This window comes from Papio anubis, chromosome 14 (genome assembly GCF_008728515.1).
Source record: "Papio anubis isolate 15944 chromosome 14, Panubis1.0, whole genome shotgun sequence".
NCBI lineage: Eukaryota > Metazoa > Chordata > Mammalia > Primates > Cercopithecidae > Papio > Papio anubis.
Window position 1 is genome coordinate 87343429 of NC_044989.1, and position 24920 is coordinate 87368348.

Here is a 24920-nt window from a genome sequence, read left to right on the forward strand (position 1 = left end):
CTGTAATCTCGATTACTTGGGAGGCTGAAGCAGGAGAATCACTTCAGCCCAGGAGTTTGAGACTGCAGTGAGCCATAATTGCACCACTGCACTCTGGCCTGGGTGACACAGCGAGACACTGACTCTTAAAAAACAAAACAAAACGAGATAAAAATTGATTTGTTTAAATGAGAAGAAACGCTATTTTTCGCAATTATTTCTTTTAGTAACACATTTTGTCAGTTTACTTTTACTTTTATATTAGTTGTGAGCTAGAGTAGTCAAGAAATTAGTAAGGTCTTTGCCAACCTCGCCGATTCATTTTTATTAATAGAATTATAAACATAGTCTTTCTTACCCTTATCTGAAAGTGTATTTTACATAAAAGCAGAGGTTTTTAAAAATATAATTTCTCAAATTTAAGAGATGAAATTTTGCCTTTTTCTATCTTGTCCCTCTCTGGTTTCAGTCATCTAAGAATAAATCAAAGTGAAAAGAACATGTATGAGATATATTCAATAAGCTATAAGCTAGTGTAACAGCTATTAAGCATTTTAAAAAGATGTCAAAAGCAGTTCTAAAAACTGTTTTTGTTGTTGTTGGAGAAATGTTAAGAGGACAACAAAAGCTGTTTACAAAATAGTAAATACAATGAGAGCTTTCTTTCATAAAAATGTGCATCTGAGTTTATGTGAATGCACAAAAAAGAAATCTGTGGAAATTTACCCCGAACGGGTTTTCTTTTTCTGTGTCTTGGGCTTTCATGGGACTTTTATTTCTGTTTACTTATTTGTGTTTTCTAATTTTCCTACAATAAATACGTATTTTGGCTGAAAGACAAAAGGTTTTCTTTTTCCTTTCTTTTTTGATTAATGTTTACTTACATTTTACAGAGTCAAATCTGGAGTGGAGGGGAAGACGAGCAAAGTCCAGAATGAGTGTCAATTAAAGCTTCTCCAGGCTGAACAGCATGTGGGGGCAGGAGTCCTCTTGATACTAAAGTGGGATTTTGTGTGTGTGTGAGTTCTTCTTTGTTCTGTAGTGAAAATGCAATTACAGAAAACTAATTTGCAGTTGCTCTGAAAACTAAATTTGTTTCCCTGTTGTTTCTAGAGGTGCTTCTTTAACAATACAGTTTAGGCTTAAAGCAATTATGCACTGTGTTGAAAGGGCCAATACAAAGTAAAGAGGGGACATAAATCTCTGCCCTTACAAGTACTATTTTTCTCTCCCAGCTAACTCTGAAGCCTCTTCTCCTCTAATTTGTGTATTCTTTTTCCTTTAACAAGCACTTCTTTTCATGCTGATTAAATCATGGGAGATCTGGAAGCTGATAGTCTAGTTGAGTCAACAAGGCACATGTTGGAAAAATTAACTAAAACGATGGGGGCAGTATGCACTAAGACATGAAATGACTTATACAGAGGTCTTCAGCAGTTAAAGGTAGGGCTGGTAACTTTACTGTGGTCATGGTCTAGATCAGCACTGTCCAACAAAACTTTCTACAGTGATGGAAATAATTATTTTGCACTGATTAATACAGTAGCCACCAGCTACATGTGATTATTATTTGAGATGTGATTAGTGCAATTGAGGAACTAAATTTTAAATTATCTACCTTATATTTCAATTCAGCTACATGTGGGTCAGGTGTGATGGCTCACACCCGTAATCCCAGCACTTTGGGAGGCTAAGGCAGATGGATCACAACGTCAGGGGTTTGAGACCAGCCAGGCTAATATGGTGAAACTCTGTCTCTACTAAAAATACAAAAATTAGCTGGGCGTGGTGGTGTGTGCCTGTAGTCCCAGCTGCTCAGGAGGCTGAGGTAGGAGAATCACTTGAACCCGGGAGGCAGAGGTTGCAGTCAGCCGAGATTGCACCACTGCACTCCAGCCTGGCTGACAGAGCAAGACTCCATCTCTAAAAAACAAAAAACAAAAAACAAACAAACAAAGCTACATGTGGCTGGCTGGTGATTATGGTATTCAAGAGTGCAGGCCTAGGTTCTAGAAGGTGTCACTAAAGTAAGACTTGTTACTTGAAGAAAGGGAGGATTCGAAAAACAGAATAAAGAAAAGTGTTCCAGGAGAAGACAAAGTACGAACGAGCTGTACTCAAGTCATACCGAGGGTAGAAAAGTGCTTCATGCCTGGATAGGGGTTTGTGCTGTGTTGCTACACTGGGCAGCCCACGTCCTTGAGAGAGGATCTGAAGATGTAGGTAATGAGGAGTCATTGATTATTTGAGATCAGTGGATTATCATGGCTCTTACCTTGTGCCAGGCATTTTGTTGAGTGCCTTAAATGGAATATTTCATACTATAACAACCCTTTAAAGAAAAAAAAAAGACTGAGAAAAGGGTGACTGAGCTTATCAAGGAGATCCTTGAAGAAAAGGGAGGAATAAACGTAGATTTGTCTAGGCAGCTTGGCAGGAAAGGAAATGAGTGCTTGAGGAGGATTAAATGAAGGTTCCTCCCCCAGGTAGGTCAAACCCATTTGGGCTGAAAGCAGAAGGGAAGAAACTACTGCAGAGAAAGAGGGGGAAGATCTGGACAGGGGTGAGAGGCAGCCCGCAGGCCTCAATGGCTGTCCTGGAAAGGAAGAAGGGGCTCCTGGTCCTTTGGGTACATGAGAATGTTCACAGAATGGATGATACACAGCAATACTTGGAAAAGAGTGACAGAGGTCGCTGGAGCTGGATTTTTTTTTTTTTTAATCTGTGAAGTAAGAATCAGAGACATCTGCCAAGAAAAGAGGGAAGAAAGAAAAATGGGGTGAGTGGGGAGAAAGGAGATCTGAAATAACATCATTTGGGGTTGCCCTGATAATGACTACCACCACCTTTATCATGTGGTTTTCCTGAGTCTATTATGGGTATTTACATATATTATCTCCTTTATCTCACAATTTAGTTAAGTATTATTAATTCCAATTATTTCTCAGTTATACGGAAGTTAAGGCTCAAAAACGTTACCACTTTAATCTTAAAAAAAGGATTGCCTACCACCTCACGCCAGGGGCTGTTCTCAGCAAAAAACTCAGGCAAGGGGCCTGCCTTCATGGTTTTATGTAAGTAGTGCAGACAGAAAAATAAAACATCAGATCATTTCAGAGTTTAAGTGGTGTGGAAACAATAAAATGTGTTATGGTATTAACGGTGGGGAGGAAGTACAGTTGTGTGGTCAGCCAGGGGAGGACCCTGTAAGGGGACAAGTGAGCTGAGAACTTTAGGATGAAAAAGGCAGGAGGAAGAGTTTTCCGGGCCAAGGAAAGGGCAAGTGCAGAGGCCCTCAATCACGAACTAGCTGGGCTCCTGAAGAAATGCAAAGGTAGTGCAGCCGACCCTGATCAAGGAGGTCTAGGCCAAGGCTGGAGACGTCATAGCAAGTTATGGGAAGGATTTACCCAAGGGGGCAAAGCCGATCCGATCCGATAGCACAAGGCTTCCTAGGGAGCAAGGGCCAGGCTGCCGGGCTCTCCAGCGCGTGTTCTTTCCACCCGGCTAAGCTGCCCGGCACATGGCTCTGGGGCGAGGCCACCGTCAGGAGAAGAGGTTCCCGGCCAAGGGGCCAAAGGGCCCGCGGGGGATGGGGACATGACTTCCTGGGTGTCGCAAGCCCGGGGTAGCGCTGACAGCCGGCGCGGGCCTTTCGCTAGCAGCAAGCGGCTCCCCTCGCCCGGGCCTGATCATCCCCGCCTTTAATTCCCATTAGCGCCCCAACCGCCGCAGCACCAGCCCGGGCGGCCTGGCTTGGTTTTTCATCCCGGGAGGTGGATGCGTCGCCCAAAAGTTCGGAATGACGGTACCCCTTTCCCTTAAGAGCGATGAGGAGACGAAATAAATTGGGGTCAGGGCGACGTCCTACGGAAAACAGCCCTTTGTATTTTTGTCTGGTTTTCCCCTATGGCTTTCCAGAAACTACTCGTCTCTCGTTACGCTCTCCAAGTCAACCCCTCCAACAGCGAGCCCGTTGGTTTGGCCCCTCAGCCTGGATTGGCTGAAGACTTACGCCTCGGCCAGGGATTGGTTTCTTACCACTCCCCGCGCCCATTGGTTGGGTTTCCCCACTTCTGGGCGGAGTGGTGAAGGCCGGTTTCCGCCCCCTTGTTTACGGAGCGCGTAGTTGTAGCGCTCTCCGAGCGCTGGGGCTGTCTCTAAAGTTACCTATTTAGCTCCTCAGGCCAATTGGGGCCTCGCTCCACCCTCGCCCTCTCCCTCGCACGCCTTCCGCGTGGTACGGCCCACGCCTTTAGAGCAGCGGTGCGTGTGGGCGCGGGTCGCATTCCCCCGCCCGCTCTCCCCGGGTCGCCCCCCCACCCGAGGGTGCGCTTGGTACGGCCCGCGCCGCCTCCTTTCCTCGCGCGGGTGGCCATCCCCTTCCCCCCAGTCGGCAGCGCTTGGTGCCGCCCGGGAGAACCAGGTCATCAGTCGGTTCCCGTGAAAACAAAAACAATCGGCCGCGCCGCCGCGGGTACCCGAACGTCGCGAGCGGGGCCCGGAGACGCGGGGCCGGGTGGAGCGAGCGAACGGGAGCAGCGGCGACGCGCCGCGGGGCCAGGGCGCCATGGGGCAGGCGGGCTCCGGCTGCGCGGGGCTCCCCCGGCGCCGCGGCTAGTGCGCCCGCCGCTTCGGCTGCCTCAGCCTCCCGCGCCGCCCGCTTGGGGGACGAGGAGCAGGACGCGGCCTCGGCGGGGCTCGGGCCGAACGGCTGCGGACACCCGGGCGCCGAGGAGCCGAGCGCCGCCGCCTCCGGCATGGATCAGTGCGTGACCGTGGAGCGCGAGCTGGAGAAGGTGCTGCACAAGTTCTCGGGCTACGGGCAGCTGTGCGAGCGCGGCCTGGAGGAGCTCATCGACTACACCGGCGGCCTCAAGCACGAGATCCTGCAGAGCCACGGTAGGGCGGCCCGCGTGGGCGCGCGGGGCAAGGCCCACCGCCCGAGCCCCGGCCCCGCGGCGAGAACCCCTCACCCACCCTCGCACCTCTGGCCCGGCCTTCGCCTCCCCTGGGGCGCAGAGGCCCCCAGACCCCTGAGACTTTTTCTTCTTTTTCGCCCGATTTACCTCGAACCTGCCGCGACTTCGCTGCTAATTCAGAAGGAGCGCGAACCACCCGGAAACCCGGCCAGGAGCTGCGGGCTCCAGTCCGGATAAACGTGGGTGTGGGGGCCGCCTACCGCACCTGCAAATTGTCGCCCCCGCGAGTGGGCGCCCCTCGTCCCCCGCCCCCAGCCGGCCCCGAGGGTCTCACGTGGTGCTCGCGGCGCGGTCCTGCGGGCCGTGCGCGAATCGCCTGGGACCCCAGGCTCTGAGTGATGAGGGCAGTGCAGGCGGCCCCCTTTCCCCTCTGTGCCGCCGCGAATCCTTGGCCTGGGGACTTCGTTTCTTCGTCTTATTTTGGAAAGTCGAGCGTTATTCTTAGCTGTGGGTTAACAACAGCCTTTCCTGCAACTTCATGATTTGGCTGCTGTGTGGACGCAGCTTCTAACTCCGCAGCGGCTCTGACATGGTTCCTTGGAAACCAGCTCAATCAAACCCTTCTGTTCTCCTAGTGTACCTTCTGATGACACTAAGGGGGAACGGGCGACGTTTGCCCAAGTAAATTGTGCACATGTTGCTGGTTACTTGCTTTGTCTGGTCAAGTTCTTTCAAAAAAACAATAAATTTTCCTATAGAAGGTGTTTCACCTAGGTTTTTTTTTTTTTTTTTATTGCCCCAAGCCCTGAGGACAAGTACTTTTAAAGGCTTGGTTTTCTTACACTTAAAAAGTCACAGCGATGATTCCTCTTGATCAATAAGTAAAGGACTTATTTAATGGGTTTATTAAAGAGGCTGAGGGGGCTTCTCAGCTTGTGGACTGAACAGAAATTTATGTGAAGGACGGTTTGGTTGCTGGGGGAAGATGCAGATTATTTGTGGCAGGTGAGATGAGGGCAGTGGCGTTCGCTGAGTGTCTCTCCCCTCCTCCTCCGTTTTTTCACACTTTGTTTTCCCAGACTGCATTTCAGATGAGGATGGGTGCTGGTCCATGGGAAAGGAGTCTTACAGCAACTTCTCGTTCTGGGCACTGCAGTCATTTTTGAACTCCAGGAAGGAAGCAAACCTGCAGTCATAGCGGATGAGATATTAATATGGAAAAACCACATTAATTCTCATAGGAGTTGCAATACTAGTGTGGAAAAACGAGCAGACCTTGGTGGCTGCCTGTGAAGGGAAATTTGACGTGGCGATGATGATATAGTTCATAGATACGGGGAAGTGAAGGTGGAATGGGACAGGAATCCTGGGAAGACTTTGAATTTGGTTTTGGACATGTGAGGTTAAAGTTGAAGGGCTTAATGAAGATAGAATCGAGGGCTCTCATATTTACTGGTGGCTGAAGATGCATAGGTCTAAGACTGTTTTCTGATGTCATTTCTAGGAGGACAGTGGAGGGGATCACTTAGATTGCACAGAAGAAAGACTGGGGTCTAACCGCAGTCTTGAATTTCCCTTGGCGAGTGGAGAGCCAAGGCTGGATAGAGCCAGCAGAAACCGAAAAGGGTGAGGGCTTAGAAAAGGAGAGGTTGGTCGGCTTTTATTTGGCTATTGGGAGTCAGTAACCCTCTGTGTTTGCAGTTTCATAGAATTGCTAAGACAAGCCAGATTACTGGGGGTTAAGAAGAAAAATGTGATGTGAACCGAGGTGTGGGAAATCCAGTACAGCGGTGGGAGGTATTCCCTCTGTGCTCCCGGCCCCGCCAAGGAACCAGTGGAGGAAGAGAATGAAGGGCCTAGACTTGGAGAGGTGGAAGGAACATTTCCTTTGTAGGGACCAGGTCATAGGCAGAGTTTGAGAGGAAAATGATGGAACAAAAAGTACCTTTCTTCCATGATAGAGGATGTAAGTTGAAGGGGGATGTGATTGTGAGCTTTGTTTTAGAAAATTTAGGGCCAGTCTCAATTGGATAAAATGATGGTGAGGAATTGCTGAGGCAAGATTTTGTTTTTGACCTCTTCACTGGGTACTAGGGAACTTTTCTCAGAATTTATGGTCCGAGGGGTGTTGGCCACACAGTATGCTATGCTGTTAAAAACAGTCTGAGTTGGTGAGTTTGTGTGTTCCTTTTTCAGCCTAATTTTTTCCCTCTTGTCTACCAAATTGCTAGTCTTATATTGGTATCTCTTTGATTTCCTTTAATTCTTCAATAATAGGTTTAAGTGACTAAAGGTAGTTTACTTTAGTTTTAGCTAAAACTTAGTAAAAACGTGAAAGAAAATAGTCAGGTCTAGTTTCCCAAATAAAATCTTTCTTCTTTTGGTGTTCTTTTGTGTGAAGATAAACATCATGCTTTGGCATCTGGGCTATGGTATTTTTGAAAACAAGTGATTTCTAAATTAAAGTTCTCAGCAGGTGATGTGGTAGATATTACATTGAAACTTAAATATACCCTTCTCAAAGGTATTTCACCGAAAACTGAGTTTGGAACTCTATTTTCAAGTTTAAAGGGAAGATTTGAGGGCTTCTGAATATACCTGTCTGGGCAAATGATCCCAGTAACCTAAGAGGCTCTAATTGGGACCCCTTTGTCAGGACTTCCAGACCTCATTCTTTGAGATTACGTGTGGTAATCTTGCAAGAATCTGGTGTGAATAAAACAGAATTTTTGAGGACTACATGGAACACATCATTGCATCATACTGGTGAATGACTGTTGCAGAAGCATCCTTTAGCTAACGTAAAGGGATTGGTTCAGTTTCTGAGGATGAATGTTTTGTGTTAAAAATGTTTTTTCCTCTCTAAAGTTGTGAGCAGACAGCTATATATTAAATGAGCTGTTAGGATAGTTTGTGATGGAAACTGATCATACATAAATAGAGTTTAGTTAGATAGTCCTGCAGTGAGCCCTAAAATTTCTCAGGTGGTCTAAATCACCTTTAAGTAGCCTGAAATTCTTTCACATAAAATTTCTCTCATTAATCTTTTTTAAATGAAAGTTTCTTAGTGCAAATACCCTTGGGGGAATGAGGATAGTATGGGCTGGTCTCTCATACCTGGGTGAATTGGTTTGTGCTGTCCCGTTTAATCCACCTCTAGCCAAATCCATCAGCCTCAGAACAGAATATGTTTTTTTTTTTTTTTCTTTTAAATGGGGTTGTGCTGGTATCAGGCTTGCAGCAGAGAACAATAATGGAATATAAGACTCTGAGAGGGAAGTGCAGGCTTTGACTTGGTACCATAGCCAGTTAGGGAATATTGGTGGTTCAGGGACAACATAGTTGTAATAGAAATATGAAGAAGCAGTAAGAACCCACGGAGAATATTGAAGAGCTGTGTCAAGGCCCAAACCATTCCTCTCCCTGGAGACTGATTGACTCTAGACTTCATGCCTTTGGAATTAGAAACCTTAGGGTGGTAGATAGGAGGGTGGGGAGTGAGCCAGAGCCTGCAGTGAGGTGCCCAAGGTAAAAGGAATAGAGATCACAACTTCTGTCATTTAGTTGTGTCAGCCTTTCAGTGAGGGTTTCTCTGTGAGCACAAAGTTTGGTGTAAGGTTCATTGTGGTTAATGTAGGCTGGTGGTCATTCCCAGTGTGCCTTGATCTAATTTGTATAGTGCACTGGTGCTTCTAAAACTTCACTCATACACATGTGCACTCTTACTTTTCAGATGGACTAACGATTTTACTTAAGTAGATTTATCTTAGGCAATGATATTTGTGTAGTCCTACATGTGGTGCGTAGGTATTAGGTATAATACACTACATGTTAAAATAAATTCATAACCATTTAAATATTAGTTTACATACTAGCTAAAATTACCATTTGCGTCAGTGGTATGGGAGCCACGCTTTGGATAACCCTGAGTTAACAGGGTTAGCTACTGTATGGTTAAATTTTGGTGATTTGATTTGTGATTATATGCCTTTTAGCATTTTTTTCCTATTGGCAAATTTATGTTGTTTCCCATTAGCACCACTGTGGTGGAAGGGAAAAACAGAAAAGAACTATTTGTCATGTTTTGCTGGTATTCTGAATTCATACTCTGTGAAAGAAAATTAGGCAGAAACAGTTGGTAATGGTTTCAGGACATGTTTAAAGTATACTTGGGAAAATTGCAGTTTTTGTAAGAGTAAAGGACATGCAGTATTTTTTTCTGATTATTTTTAGACTATTATTTAACGGAGTTCTAATGTGGTTTCTGAAAGTGACTTTCAAGGAATTTTCTAAATTTAAAATGCATTTATTAATTTTTAGTAGGTCATATATTTCAAATGGTATCCATTCAAACAATGAAAAAGATAACCCAGTAAATAGTACATTCAAATGGTATAAACTCAAATGATAAAAAAGCACACCCAGTGAAAAATCTTTCTACTCTTGTTCCTGGACCACCTGGTTGCCCACTTCACAGACGTAAATGCCAGTTTCCAGAAAAAAATTTTCATTGTTGTTTTTTGAGACAGCCTCCCTCTGTCACCCAGGCTGGAGTGCAGTGGTGTGATCTCAGCTCACTGCAACCTCCACCTCCTGCTTCAAGCAATTCTCCTGCCTCAGCCTCCCGAGTAGCTGGGATTACAGGTGCCCACCACCACGCCTGGCTAATTTTTGTATTTTTAGTAAAGACAAGGTTTCAACATGTGGGTCAGGCTGGTCTGGAACTCCTGACCTCAAGCAATCCACCTGCCTCGGCCTCCCAAAGTGCAGGGATTACAGACATGACCCATCACGCCTGACCTCCAGAAAAAATTTTAAAAGAATCCAGTGAAATGACGATTTGTCACTTTCCCTTTTTTCTTTAAGGAATCGGATATGTATTTCCATTTACTATGATTAAGGCTTAGTGTTATCTCACTTTGCAAGTTGGTAAAGATGCCTTCATCTGTGGGAGTGATCAACATACACTCTATTGGCACCTAAAACTCCTTTGGTGTATGTGTATTTTGTGACTTTTAGTAGTAAAACTCATGTAAACCATAACTCCTACCCGTATCTCTTTGGTGAATCAAAGAAACTGTTGAAAATTTGGTTACCAGTTGGAGAACCGGTTTCTTTTTAAAAATGTGGGGGTAACAAATGAGAAGGTAAGTAGGCAAGTAAACATGAAAAAAAAAAAATCTTGTGGAGGTCACATTTTTAACTCATCGCTGTGGCATGATATTGCATCAGGACACGGAAACCAGAGGTTGAAGGTCACATGTTAGGTATAATCTTCCACTCTAAAATGTGGATTGTGTATATTATATATATGTGTTGAAAAGTATGCTTATTTGTGTATATGAATGATCTGTGCTTTTTCAGAGCTGACCAGTGTTGAGTATATTGTTTTCAACGAAAGTAAATGTATTATATCAGGGCTTGGTAGACTAGTAGCTTATTTACCTTTTTAGCCTTATTCTGTGGTATACATGGAGTAGGCCACATAGCCAGGTTGCCCCTTTGTTACCTAGACTTTTGCTAAATACTGACAAGACACTCTTGAGTCAATAGTGACTTTGTTTTGAATACAGTTTGGTATCTGTGTTTAACATCTAGTCTGGAAAATAGTATATCAGTAGGTCATAAATAAAAGTTTGGGTGGACATTGTTCAGATATTCTAAGAGAAGAACAGACTGTTTCTCTAGTTATTTAGGCTATTTTAGGTGATAAGAATAAAAGGTCAGTATATTGGTGTTTCCTGTTGGGTTTAGAAGTAGATTTAACTTTGTTAGCCTTTTTTTTTTTTCCAGGCTCACTCTGGAGATAATTAATTCTTTGTTTTTGGGCCCCTTATTCATTTAGACTGGCAGGTGACATAATAGTTTTCATTAAAATGGAATTTGTGGATGTATAAATAGGCTGAGGTTAGGGCTAGGCTGGCTCCAGGGGCACCAAGGATGTCATCAGGACTGATCTTCTCTTCTGTCAACTGTTGGCTTCATTTTCAGGGAAGTTTGCTTCCCATGGGGTAGAGATGACCAATGGAGCTCAAAAGACAGGAACGTGGCTGTTTTGTTGGAGATACTCCAGGGAGTACCTTTATTATTCCGTTTTGGATTCTCTCCCTGAATCAGTAACTGGGGCCAGGGAGCCAGGTCTTCTGGCCACCTTGAGCTGTGCTCACCCCCTCAGGAGGTATCTGGCCTTATGATACACTGTTCATCAGGTAGAGAAGAGACAGTTCTAGAAAGGAACACTTAAACCCAGACAGAGTAATATATGTCTATTACAGTGGAACAGCTACATGTTGTATCAGTAACATTCTCTGAGATGTTTTCCTGAGTAGTCTCGCCTTCTCAGCTTTTGCCTTGCCTCCTAACTATAATGTTCATATAATTCAAGTAGTGAGTTGTTAGTATGACTTAATCTGGAGACTAGAGAATACAACTTGGTTCATATTCCTCTTGGGAACTTTTTTGAAATTACTTTAATGCTTGACATGGTAAAGTTATTTTCCTAAAGTTATTTTATTTCCAAAGTAAACTCTGGATAATAACATTGGTAAGGAGAAACTTGCCAACACTTGTGTGATACTATTATACTACAGCTGATAGAGAAGTTTCTGTTGTTTTCATGTCTTAGTCTCTTAGTCTTTAGGATGGTGAAAATGGTGTTTTAGCAAACTGTTCACTTGGAATATTAAAACTAACTTGTTGTTATTTAGGACCCCGCTTCTTCATCTGTAAGGCTTCTGAAGTCTTTGACAATGATCCCAAAATGCAGATTAGGGAGAAAATTGTGGAGGGCCCTGGCTCTGAGCTATGTGTACTTGGAGACCCATGGTACTTCCAGGAGATGATGCTCTCTAACTGGCCGTTTCCTTGAAAGCTCTAAGAGTAGCAGAAACTCCTGGCCATTCTCTTTAGATTAGATGTTAGCTCAACCCTTCAAAAAACAAAGACTAGACTATCTGGCAGGAGTCGAGGATTTTGAGAAATACAGTATGCTTTCACCTTATGTGAGTGTGGTGGTTGTGTGGCTGAGCTCAAAATGGCTGTTTGGGAATGTCGTTTGGGGAGGACATAGGCTTATATTACCAAGTCTATCTCCACTTAAGATGGAGGCCTGGATGGTGATTTCTTCTGTTACGGGGGCACAATGTAGTGTCAGGCTGTGTGTTATTTCTGATGAGTTTGTTGTATCTGCAGAATTCATATGGGTTTAATTCATCTTATTGATACATGAAGACATTTGGGAGGAGATGAGGAAATAATCTTTTAAAAGAAATGTTATTCATGGCCCTGGTCCTCCAGGAACTTGGAGGCTAGTTGAGAAGATGAGTCTGTACTTGTGGAGTAGTACCTAAAATTTTGACCCTGGGCCCAGGAGGTCTGGGTTTGAATCCTTGCACTGCCAGTTTACTGGTTCTACAACCTTTTTGTTTGTTTTTTTTTTTTGGAGACAGAGTCTCACTCTGTCACCTAGGCTGGAGTGCAGTGGTGTGTGATCTCAGCTCACTGCAACCTCTGCCTCCCGGGTTCAAGCGATTCATGTGTTCCCAAGTAGCTGGGATTACAAGTGTGCACAATGCACGGCTAATTTTTGTATTTTTAGTAGCACGGGGTTTGGCCATGTTGGCCAGGCTGGTCTTGAACTCCTGGGCTCAAGTGATCCACCCGCCTCAGCCTCCCAAAGTGCTGAGATTACAGGCGTGAGCCACCGCACCCAGCCTGATCCTACAATCTTGCTTAGCCAGTTTTTCCTTCAGTTAACTGACATCACAGAGTTATGAGAATGAAATAGATAATAGATGTGAACTGGCTTTGAAATTTGTAAAACAAGGTAGACGTGTTATTTATAAAGTCTGTGCCTTAAGTAGTGTTAAGCACTTTTTTAATTTTTTTTTTTGAGGCGGAGTCTCGCTCTGTTGCCCAGACTGGAGTGCAGTGGCTCCAGCCACGATCTTGGCTCACTGCAACCTCTGCCTCCCGAGTTCAAGCGATTCCCCTGCCTCAGTCCCCCGAGTAGCTGGGATTACAGGCACACACCCCCAGGCCTGGCTAATTTTTTTTTTTTTTTAATTTTAGTAGAGACGAGGTTTCACCACGTTGGCTGGGATGGTCTTGATATCCTGACCTTGTGATCTGCCCGCCTCGTCCTCCCAAAGTGCTGGGATTATAGGCGTGAGCCACCACGCCCGGCCCACACGCTCTTTAATTGAGACACTTTGAGTAATATTTAGGTGTCTTTATTACTGGTTTATGTTAAATACCATTCTGTGCCAAGTGGTCTGATTAACACTGTAAAGAATGCTGAAAAGGTATCAGAAAGAGTCTTAAGGAACTTAGAAGTTAGTTGGAGAAACCAGACTCATATTTGAAAGGGGGAAAAACAAGACCGTGGCACAGTATATAACAGTGCTTCTGGTTAGTACAGACACCAGTGAAGAGAAAGAGCCCTTAGAAAGAACTGCATGGGAGTAGATAGGCATTATTTCAACTGAACTTTAGATCACCTCATCAGTAGTTATTAATCACCACTTATAGGTAGAACTAAGCAAAATCTTCTAGGAGTTACAAAGAACAAGCATTTTCATCCTCTAAGAACTTTGTGTCCAGTTAGGGAGATGAGACTGGCATTTTTTTAACAAAGACACAAACAAAAGCAGTGCCCTATAATGCAAGGTTGTGTATCTAGGCTAAATGCTACATGAGTGGTGCAGATAAAAAGGGGTGGGATTTGAGACAAGGAGAGACTCTTTTTACCTATGGGAAGTTTTAGTAGCAGAGATTGAATGCGAATAGTAGAAAAAGCAGATGGAGTGCCTGGAGGGGAGGATGGCAAGAACAAAGGTGTAGAGGAGTGAGAGGTGAAGGACCAGATTGCAGGGGAAGAGCGATAAGAGCATTAAAATTACATTGGAATCAGGTTTTGTAAAGCTATGGATACCAGGGAAAGTAGTAGACTGGGAAGATACTGAATTACTTTGGGGCGGGGTGGGAACATTTTGAATAGGGAGGGGACAGGGACATCATCAGAGACCAGTTGTCAGCAATATTTAGGTTGGTTTGGAGTTGGGAGTGAGGTTTGAGTAGAGGCAAGAAGGTTAGTTAGTTGAGGCTAAGTGTCAACCTAGATTTGATGAAATAGGGACCTGTCTTTGGGTACTGGTGGTAGAAATTTAAAGGGACCCATGAAAGGGATCTTCTGAGGGAAGGAATGACAAGGAGTTGGTGCACAGATGGAGTCTGGCAGAGTAGGAGAAAAGGGCAGGAAAAACCAAAGGTTAATCCAAGGTTTTAAACATGAATGATGGGTAGATCATTATGGAACCAGGTAGAAAATAGAAAGTTTAGGAGAGGGAAAGGTAGAAATCTGAGTTGGATTTTGTTTTTGTTTTTGTTTTTGTTTTGGGTGGGGGGGGGGGGGGGGGAAGGGGCATCTCACTGTGTGGCCCAGACTGGATTGTAGTGTCTTGGCTCACCACAGTCTCTGCCTCCTGGATTCAAGTGATTCTCCTGCCTCAGCCTCCCGAATAGCTGGGATTACAGGCGTGCACCACTACCACCCGGCTAATTTTTGTAGTTTTAGTAGAGACGGGGTTTCACCATGTTGGCCAGGCTGGTCTTGAACTCCTGACCCCAAATGATCCACCCACCTCGGCCCCCCAGAGTGCTGGAATTACAGGCGTGAGCCACCGCAACCGGCATGAGTTTGATTTTTAAATATGAAATCCAGATTCCAATGCTACAGGAAATCTAATGTGGTCCCACCTTTCATTTCAGAGATAAATGAGATGCCTAGAGATTAAGTCTTTATACTTGGAATTTGAAGGGAGTGAACAAGTTCTCTAAAATGTGACTGTCACAGACATATGTTTAAAATCTCATCCCAGCACTTTGGGAGGCCGAGACGGGCGGATCACGAGGTCAGGAGATCGAGACCATCCTGGCTAACACGGTGAAACCCCGTCTCTACTAAAATAAAAAAAAATTTAAAAAAAAAAATAGCCGAGTGTGGTTGCGGGCGCCTGTAGTCCCAGCTACTCGGAAGGCTGAGGCAGGAGAATGGCGTGAACCCGGGAGGCGGAGCTTGCAGTGAGCTGAGATCCCGCCACTGCACTCCAGCCTGGGTGACAGAGCGAGACTCCGTCTCAAAACAAAAACAAACAAAATCTTGTGCCTGTATCTTTTTTCTTCTCTCTGCAGTTCTTGCCTCATATACTTTGAAGCCTTTCCTGTCTTCTCTATGATAGTCATTGATATTGTTCTTTGCTCCAGTAGCACTATTAGTCTGTACCATGTAATTTAGCTCTTAAATATTAACTTTATTTCATTTTTTCCTCATGCTTGGTTTTGCAGCACACTGTGCCTCTAATTTGATGCAGTGGTCTTTAATAATCTCTCTGGATCAGAATGCCTGTCTGTCAATTTACTGTTCTCTGAAAGGTCAGGAGTTGAACACCAAATACCATGCTTTCTTTTACTCTGCAGATTTACCAGCTACTAATATATGGAAAAAAATTTGTTTTCTGTGTGTACCTCCTCCAGAAAAAAATTGATGTGTTCTATTTGTGCATTTTCTCCTTCCTCTAAGCAGCCGCTGTGTCCTAGGTGCTGAAGTAGCTCACAAGAAGCCCAAAGTTTCAGTGGACCGCAGTTTATTTTACTACAGACGAAGTGAAATAGTCCTTTATTTTTAAAAAATTCCAACCTTACCTTTTCAAGTTTCAAGTTTTTCTATTGTAATACTTCGCAAGGATATCTATGGTCACCTTGTCAGTGATTTTTGTAGAGTCAATCTTAGATCTTTTTATCCTTTATCTACTTTATTCCCATTCTAAATTTCTTAAATCTGTGTAGAAATTGATAACATGGGAAAAGTATCTTGAACACTGCTGATGCAGGCCTTTAGCACTCAATAAATGTTAGTTGAATCTAAATGTCATAGTTCTCCCTTTTACCTTTTTTTTTTTCTGTTTTTTCTTGGTTTCATTTTGTATTTTAAGGCATCAAGGCTTTTATAAGAGTGGTATATCGTAGATTCTCCCCCGCACCAGCCTTCTTAGTGATGCCTAATACTCTTTTTGCTTTCTGATTTTAATGTTTTTATTTAAATAGCTAATCTAGAATGAATTCCGGAGTATATCTCTATGAGGTCTGAGTTTTTATTTAGGTACGGTTAGATTTGTTTCCTAAATGGATTTCTTCGTATTTATCTGCATCAGAACTTGTGTTCCATTTTGCTTTCCACTTAATTCTAAATTTAAGATCTTTGTCCATCTTATGAAAGTGGAGTTAACTTTTTATAACTCAGAAGAGCTCAAATGCAATACATGTAATATTTATAAACTTGGATATTTTAAATTTTTCCTGCCTACAGGATATTCATTAAAATGTCAAGCCAGGTCTTAGTGATTTCTGGGAAATCTTATTTCTCTGAAAATATTCTAGTCTTAAGTGGTGATGATTTTCAAAAAGGTTGAATACTTTTTGTATTCAACAATACTTTTTAATATTGTGCTTCCCTCTTTTTTTATAGAGTGCTCTCAAGTATGGTAGGTCTCATGTCTCATGTTTGACTCGTGGGCAGCATGTATTTCATGGTGTAATTGACACCTTTAAACTAACTGCCTTTTATAGACCAAATTAGAACTTTTTATTATCTCCTGATGAGCAGACATTTCAGGCTACAGCATGGTGTGCTGCCTACCAACCAGCTGTTTAGTTTTAGCAATGCTATCTTTAACCGTGTGTGTGTGCAGTTGAGCCCCCATCCCCCCATATCATAAAAATAAGTGGCAGACAGAAAATTAAAACTGCAAATACTGAGTAGGGATGAGAAACATACTTGTCGGTGTTAATGATGTATTTGTCTTGATTGTATTAAGGTGAGTCAAAATAGTGGGTAAATCTTGTCACAGAGCTGGACACGAGACATAGTTTTTTTTAACCCTTGTGATCAGTAAGGAAGAAAGTAAAACAAATGTATGTACAAAATGCTAAAACTATATTGAAGATGTAACCAAGGTATAACTAGGGATTTTACAGTTTTTAGCTTTGTGCAAACCAGTCACCCTTTTAATATGTAAATTTGTTCTACCTTCCTATATTCTGACTTAGAATGTACTTTTGTAGGGTCACATTATGTACTAGAGATGTTTCATTGCATCTTTGACAAACGTGGGAATAGTTTTGTAAAAAAGAAACTGTCTCAAAAGTGACTTGAGTCAGAGCACAAACCCATTAATTCCTGGGGTTGGTGGGAGAAGTCGTTATTTGGAAGAGAGAAGGAACTGATGTGGGGGGACTCTTTTATGAATGTGTCTTATTTGAAAATATGTGGGCATATGTGTGTTTGTATGTTTGTGTTGATCTTGGATACTGTGACCTTGTTGAACTCTCACCTATTCTTGGATTGTGTTTGTGTGTAGATTCCTTGGGATTTTCTACTTAGGCGACAATGTTGTTGACAATCAGGAACAGTATTATTTCCTAACTTACTTGATATTTGGAGAACTTAGGCTGCAGTGCTATTGTGTAGCAGATGCTAAACATTCTGTGAGAGAGTGAGGGATCAGTGAACTGCTGAGTGAAACTGCTGGCAGTTTCAGAGGGTATTGGTAGTATCAGACAGTCTTCAATGCTGGGTTTGAAATTGAGATTATGTAATACATAATTAATTATTTTCATATGTATTCTTTTGGTAACTAGTTATTGAATGTGTAGTATATGCCAGTTACTATGCTAAACATCGAGGATTAGTCATATTTCCTACTAAAGTTAATTTTGTGGGAGGAATGGACAAATAACTATTTACAACAAAGTATGAAACTCTGATAGGGAAGTATAGGATGCTGTGGAAACATTTTTCTAATTTATTGTTTCTGTGAAACTAGTGGGCATACATCCTAAAATGGCAAAGCAGTGAGTCTCAAGGGCAGAACTTGAAAATTTTGAGAGTGTTGTGCTTAAAATCTGTTTATATGATAAAAGGTGCTATTCTATTGTATTGAAATTTTTAACTTAATAAAGCAACACAAGTAGATTGTCTACATATGTTGGTTCTTTGCTTGTATTGAACATGCTAATTCTTATACTTGTTTAATCATAAAAGTGACTTTAAAAAGTACTTGTGACCATTCAGTGATGAGTGAGCATTGCGTCAGAGCTGTTCTTTCAGGCTCATGTATTGGGCCTGGGTTCCCTGGGTTTATTACATTGGAAGACACAGTTAGTGCAGGACTTTCTCCTGGATGATAAGTGACCACTGCAGTGGCCAACCTGGATGTAGTTATGGTGCAGATGACTGTCACAGTTAACTTCCCAGCTTTTCTTCTAGGAACTGAATCCAGTTAGATTTCATTCACATAAAGGTTCCCCTAGAAGCAGGTTGTGTTTTCATACAGAGAGATCAAAAAAACATTAGAACTCTCCTAGTAGGACTTACAGAAGTTTTGTTGACTGTCAGTCTGGTCATTATAGTGATTTTCAAACCTGTTTTTACCTTTGGCTGCTTTCCACTGAATCCATTTGAAAATGCATTAGTGAAATATTTCTCTCTTAACAGGGCTTTCCCAGGGTTCTCTTTCACATTATTCCATTCTGCTTTTCTTGAGTTTCCAAATACCATGTAGAAATTATTTTTCCTTGGAGCATTCTGAGAACTCTCAATGTTAATTAATTGGCCGTAAACTGCTTGTATCTGTCATTCATAAAATTGAAAACCAAAAATTAGAGGAATTTGTAGATGGTAAAGGAAGAAAAGGAGGTAACAAACAGCACCAAACTCCAGGTCTATAAGTTACTACGATTTGAAAATATCAGCAGATTTCAAGGTTGGTGCGTGGAAGTTCAGTGGTAAATTCTAGGTGACCTCTCTCCTCCAGCTTGGCTTCTCCTTTTTTATTTTTATTATTATTGTTTTTGAGACCGAGTCTCGAGTCTCGCTCTGTCACCAAGGCTGGAGTGCAGTGGTGCAATCTCAGCTTACTGCAGCCTCCCCCTTCAGGGTTCAAGCTATTCTCTTGCCCCAGCGTCCCTAGTAGCTGGGATTACAGGTGCCTGCCCAACACCATGCCTAGCTAATTTTTGTATTTTTAGTAGAGACGGGGTTTCACCATATTGGCCAGGCTAGTCTCAGGCTCCTGACCTCAAGTGATCCGCCTGCCTTGGCCTTCCATAGTGCTGCGATTACAGGCGTGAGCCACTGTGCCTGGCACCCTTTTTATTTTTTATATTTTTCCTACTTTGTTGTCTACTGATGTAGAAATAAATGAGTCTGGATGGATAGGAGGTATAACTTTCTTTTAAAAAACATTTTCTTTGTTTCCAAAAGAAATCCAGCACTTACTAACAGTCACTCTCCATTCCCACCCTGCCTCCTCCCACCCCAACTACCATTAATCTACGTCTGTCTCTGTAAATTTGTCTATTCTGTACCTTTCATGTAAATGAAATGACACAATGTGTGGCCTTTTGTGTCTGGCTTATTGAATACTTAATGTAATATTTTCAGGGTTCATCTGTGTCATAGTATGTATCAGCACCTCATTTCCTTTAATGACTGGATAATCCATTGTTTATCCATTCATCATTTGCAGGTTTGGTTTGTTACCAGTTTTTGTCTTACGAATAATGCTACTGTGAACATTCTGATTCAGGTTTTTGTGTGCACATGTTCTTTTGGGTATATAACTAGAAGTGGAATTTCTGGGTCATATGATAACTGTTTAACTTTCTGAGGAACTGCCAACTTGTTTTCCATGGTGTCTGCACCATTTTATATTCCAATAGCAATGGAGAAGGCTTTGAATTTCTCCACATCCTTTCCAACACTTGTTACTGTGTTTTCCTGGTAGCCAATCACAGTGGGCATGAAGTAGTATCTCATTGTAGTTTTGATTTTCATTTCATAAATGACCAATACTATTGAGCATCTTTTTGTGTGCCTATTGGCTATTTGTGTATCTTCTTTTGAAAAATGTCTATTCAAATCTTTGACTACTTCTTTTTTTTTTTTTTTTTTTTTTTTTTTTTGAGATAGGGTCTTATTCTGTCATCCAGGCTGGAATGCAGTGGTGCAGCCATAGCTCACTGCAGCTTCAACCTCCTGGGCTTAAGGGATCCACTTGCCTCGGCCTCCCTAGTTGCTAGGACTACAGGCATGAGCCACCATGCCCAGCCACATTTTTGTATTTTTTCTGTAGAGACAGGGTCTTGCCTTGTTGCCCAGGCTAGTCTCAAACTCCTGGGCTCAAGTGATTCTCCCACCTTGGCCTCCCAGAGTACTGGGATTACAGGCTTGAACGGTGCCTTGTGCTTTGCCCATTTTTAAATTGTGGTGTTTGTCTTGTTATTGTTGAGCTTTAAGAGTTCTTTATATAGTCTGAATACTAGACCCTTTCAGAATGTGATTTCCAAATATTTGCTCCCCTTCTATGAACCATCTTTTCACTTTGTTGATAGTGTTTGCAACACAAAAGTTTTTAATTTTGGTGAAGTCCATTTTAATTATTTTTTCTTTGGTTTCTTGTGCTTTTGGTGTCGTATCTGAAAAACCATTGCCTAATTCAGGGTCAAAAATGCATCTGTTTTCTTGCAAGAATTTGATAGTTTCAGCTCTTACATTTAGGTCTTTATTCCATTTTGAGTTAATTTTTATTTTTGTTTTTATTTTTTTGAGAGAGAGTCTCGCTCTGTTGCCCAGGCTGGAGGGTAGTGACATGCTCGCAGCTCACTGTAGCCTCGACCTTCTGGGCTCAAGCAGTCCTCCCACCTCAGCCTCCCTAGAAGCTTGGGCTAGGGGCGTGCACCACCATCGCCTGCTAATTTTTGTATTCTTTGTAGGGACGGAGTTCTGCCATGTTGCCTAAGTTAGTCTCAAACTCCTGGGCTCAAGCAATCCACCCACCTCGGGTTCCCAAAGTGCTTGTATTATAGGCATGAGCCACTGCATTTGGCTCATTTGAATTAGTTTTTATATATTATGTGATTCTTTTGCATGTGGATATCTTGTTGTCTCAGCACCATTTGTCGAATATGGCTCTAAAAAAAAACAATTTTTTCCTCACTTTATTTACCATCAATTCAGATACTTGTATATGTTGCACATTTGCAGGCACTATTAACATAAAACTGGAGTATACAATTTGCAATAAGGACTTGGCCTTCCTTTGGGGACTTATGTTTAGTAGAGACTGATGATGGTATATATACATGAAATTGTTACAATGGGTTATAGTTAAGTGCGGGGGGAGTAGGGGAGAGGGCAGAAGTTACCAGGAATTCAGAAGGAGAGAGTAAGTCTGTGGTCAGATGGGTTCATAGAGAAGATGAGGCTATTGAGGTTAGGTATGCTTTAAGTACAGAAAGATCAGAAATGGTCAGAACAGAGCTACTGAGGCAATTAGATGCTTTTGGTCCAAGAAATCTATGGAACACCTTTTAAACAGATTTTGAAAATTTCTTGAAGTACCAAGTCTTGTCTTAGCCTAAATTATTAGAAGTTGGAAACCTAATTGTGTCATTGAAAATTGGAAACACTTGATAGAAACTTTGTGCAACTGTATTTAGAGATAAGGAAAGCTTTTTTCTTACCTTTTCATTTCTCTCAGTAGTTGTCATTGAACAGACTTAATATAGTTCCTCTTCACAGTTCCTGTAACCTTTTAGGATTTCTTTTCATAGAGCTTTAGAGAAACTATTCTTGTCATCGTCACTGGTTACTTCCACATTGTAAATCCACTGGCCATTCTCAGTCCACATCTTCCTTGACCTAGTAGCACATCAACACAGCTGGTTACTCCTCCTTCCTTGACACATTTTCTTCTCTTGGTTTCCCCAACATTATACTTTTCTTGAGTTTCCTCCTCCATCACAGTTAGTGCTTCAGCAGTCTTTATTAGCCTTCCTTTTCCAGTTCTATTTCTTCCCAGCCTCATAAACTTGGTGTTCTCAAGACTCAATTCTTTTATCACTTCTCTGTGTCTGTATTGACTCCTCCGATGATTTCATATAGTCCCATGCATTGAGTTTTATATATATGTATATATGGCAGTGACTCACAAATTTGTATCTCCAGCCCTAACACTGCTGTTGAACTCCAGGTTTGTATATCTCACCAACTCCTCCACTTATGCACCGAGGTGCCTACTCAACGTCTCAAACTTCACAAGCCCCAAACTGAACTTTCTCTCTCTCCTCATCCCTCATACCTGCTCAGCCTTTATTCTTTTTTGGCAGGATGGGGAGTTGAGGTCTGGCTCTGTCACTCAGGCTGGAGTGAAGTGCTGTAGCTCCCTGCAGCCTAGATGTCCCAGTCTCAAGTGATGCTCCCGCCTCAGCTTCCCAAGTTGCTGGGACCAAAGTCGTGTGCCACCATGCCCAGCTAATTTTTGTATGTTTTATAGAGACAGGGTCTGACTCTGTTGCCCAAGGTTGGTTTCAAACTCCTGTGCTCAAGTGATCCTCCTGCCTTGGCCTCCCAAAGTGCTGATTTGTTTTTTGTTTTAATTGAAGACAACCCCATCTTTCTAGTTGACCCAGGCTAGAATCCTTGGAGACATCTGTGAGTCCTTTTCTTCCCTCATGTCCAGTCACGAAATCCTGGACTGAGCCAGTGTCATTTCTCATCTAGATTGCTGCCACAGCCTCTTATTTTCTTGCTCAGTTCTGGTACTCTTGTTGCCAGTTAGACTGACCATATGAAAATGTTTTATCGGCCAGGCATGGTGGCTCATGCCTGTAATCTATGTAATTTGGGAGGCCAAGGCAGGAGGATTGCTTGAGCACAGAAGTTTGAGACCAGCCTGGGCAGCATAGTGAAGCCCTGTCTCTGCAAAAAATACAAAAATTATCTGGTGTGGTGGCAGGCACCTGTCATCCAAGCTACTTGTGAGGCTGAGGTGGGAGGATTGCTTGAGCTCGGGAGGCAAAGGTTGCAGTGAGCCGAGATTGTGCCTCTGCACTCCAGTATGGGCAACAGAACGAGACCCTGTCTCAAAAAAACAAACAAAAAAAAAACCCCAAAAAATTTTTTTTGTTAGTTTATATGCCTTCTCTGCTCAAAACCTTGCAGTGGTCCCTTTCAGTCAACGTAAAAGCGTTAAGTCTTTAAAATGCCAAAGATCCTACCAAACCAGAACCATTATCTCTTGGACCTCTTCTTCTATTTTCCTTGGCCAGAAATCCACTTTTGACATGCTGGCCTCTTTGTTGTTTGAATAGTCTAGGTGTATTTTGCAATAGGGCTTTTCTCCCCTCAGGCTGGCATGCTTTCCCCAAAGCAGCCAGCCACATGGTAGGTAGTTCCTTCACTTTTTTCAAGTCTTGGCTCCAGTGTCATCTACTCAGTAAAGCCTACCATGCCAGCACTGTTTTAAAGTTGCGGTTGCTCCACCCATACATGCTCCCCATCTCTCTTACCCTGCTTTTTTCCCCCAGGTAGCATGTATCATCTTTTGTCATCATTTATAGTTTGCTTATTTTGTGTGTTATGTCTCTTGCCAGAAGTTAAGTTCTTGGGAAGGGATTTTTGGTTATTTTGTTTCACTGCTGTACCTGTCACATATAATGAGTGCTCAATAAATATTGGTTAAATGAGTGGGCATCCTAGGGCTGTTGTACTCTTGGGCTCCTTGTTCAAATTCTCAGGTCCCATCCCAGACCTACTGAATGACAAACTCTGGGGATAGGGTCCAGCTACTTTGTTTTAACTTTAAGTGATTCTGAAGTAAATTAAAATTCAAGAACCTCTGCTATATAATGTTGGTTAGCATTTCAGAAACCAGGCCTGTTGCTTACAGGTGGGAATATGTAGATATAGAGATAAATGACAAATACCATAACTGGATTTGTTTTATCTGTTTCTTTTTCTCCGTTCTCCTCTTTTTTTTCCCCGCTGTAGGAACAAAATTTGGAGGGAGGTAGCTCAGGGAAAGGATGTAAACTGTAGTAACTTTTGGTTGATCATGTGTGTCAGGGGTCTTCAAACCCACCTTTAGGTTCCAGTGATTCATTAAAAGAATTCACACAATTCAGCATATAATCTTAGCTAAAATTTATTACAGCAAAAGGGTGCAAAGCAAAACCACCAAAGGGAAAAGATTCATGGGGCAAAAGTCCAAAGTTAGGCAGTCCAGAGTTAGGCAGTGGGTGCCTTGGTGACCAGCCCCCAATAAAAATCCTGGGCACTGAGCTTCTAATGAGTGTCCCTGGTAGGCAACCCTTAACACTTCTCACAACCCATGGCTGCAGGAATTAAGCATGTTCCGTGTGACTTCACTGGGAGAGGACTGTTGGAAGCTTTCTCCAAGCCAGGAGAAAGCTAGGTACTCACTGCCCAGCAGGTATCAAAATTGTAGATTCCCAGAAGGAAAGCAGATGTTCACCATAAACCACACTGTACAACAGTTTAGGCACAATGAGCCATTCTTTTCAGCTAGGGCAGGGGTCCCCAAACCCCCGGGTATGGACCAGGACCCCTCCGTGGCCTGTTAGGAATCAGGCCGCGCACAGCAGGGGGCAGGTGGCGGTGAACGAGCATTACCGCCTGAGCCCCACCTGCCGTCAGATCAGTGGCAACATTAGATTCTCGGAGGAGCATGAACCCTGTTGTAAACTGCACATTCGAGGGATCTGGCGCGCGTGCTCCTTGTGAGAATCTAACTAATGCCTGATCTGAGGTGGAACGGTTTCATCCTGAAACCATCCCACCCAGCCCTCGTCCATGGAAGAAATGTCTTCCACGAAACTGGTCCCTAGTGCCAAAAAGGTAGGGGGAACACTGAGTTAGGGAGTGATGGGAACACTCCCAAACTCCCAAGTTTCTATATGTCAGCCAAGAGGCGACTTTGTAAGCAGGACTCTCTAAGGGTAGCAGTCTATGACCTGCTGTGTTAACTCTTTTCCGCACATGGTGGTATCCAGGGAAGTTTGTTTTCTTCTACTTCTTTATATGGAATATGATGTGTTTGCACTAAATCGTCTCTGTTGAGGAAATTTAGTAACAATCAGAACGTTTTGAGAATGACTTGA

The 24920-nt window shown here is 42.9% G+C and overlaps 1 protein-coding gene across 1 annotated transcript in view; it reads left to right on the top strand.

Annotated features, from left to right (window-relative positions):
- Window positions 1-4042: 4042 nt before the first annotated feature.
- RMND5A (required for meiotic nuclear division 5 homolog A) overlaps window positions 4043-24920 on the top strand; it is a 61756-nt gene continuing 40878 nt past the window's right edge. Inside the window, exon 1 of the mRNA XM_003908939.5 lies at window positions 4043-4881. Coding sequence (XP_003908988.1) covers window positions 4740-4881 — 142 coding nt within the window. The 5' untranslated portion in view covers window positions 4043-4739. The remainder of the gene's footprint in view (window positions 4882-24920) is intronic.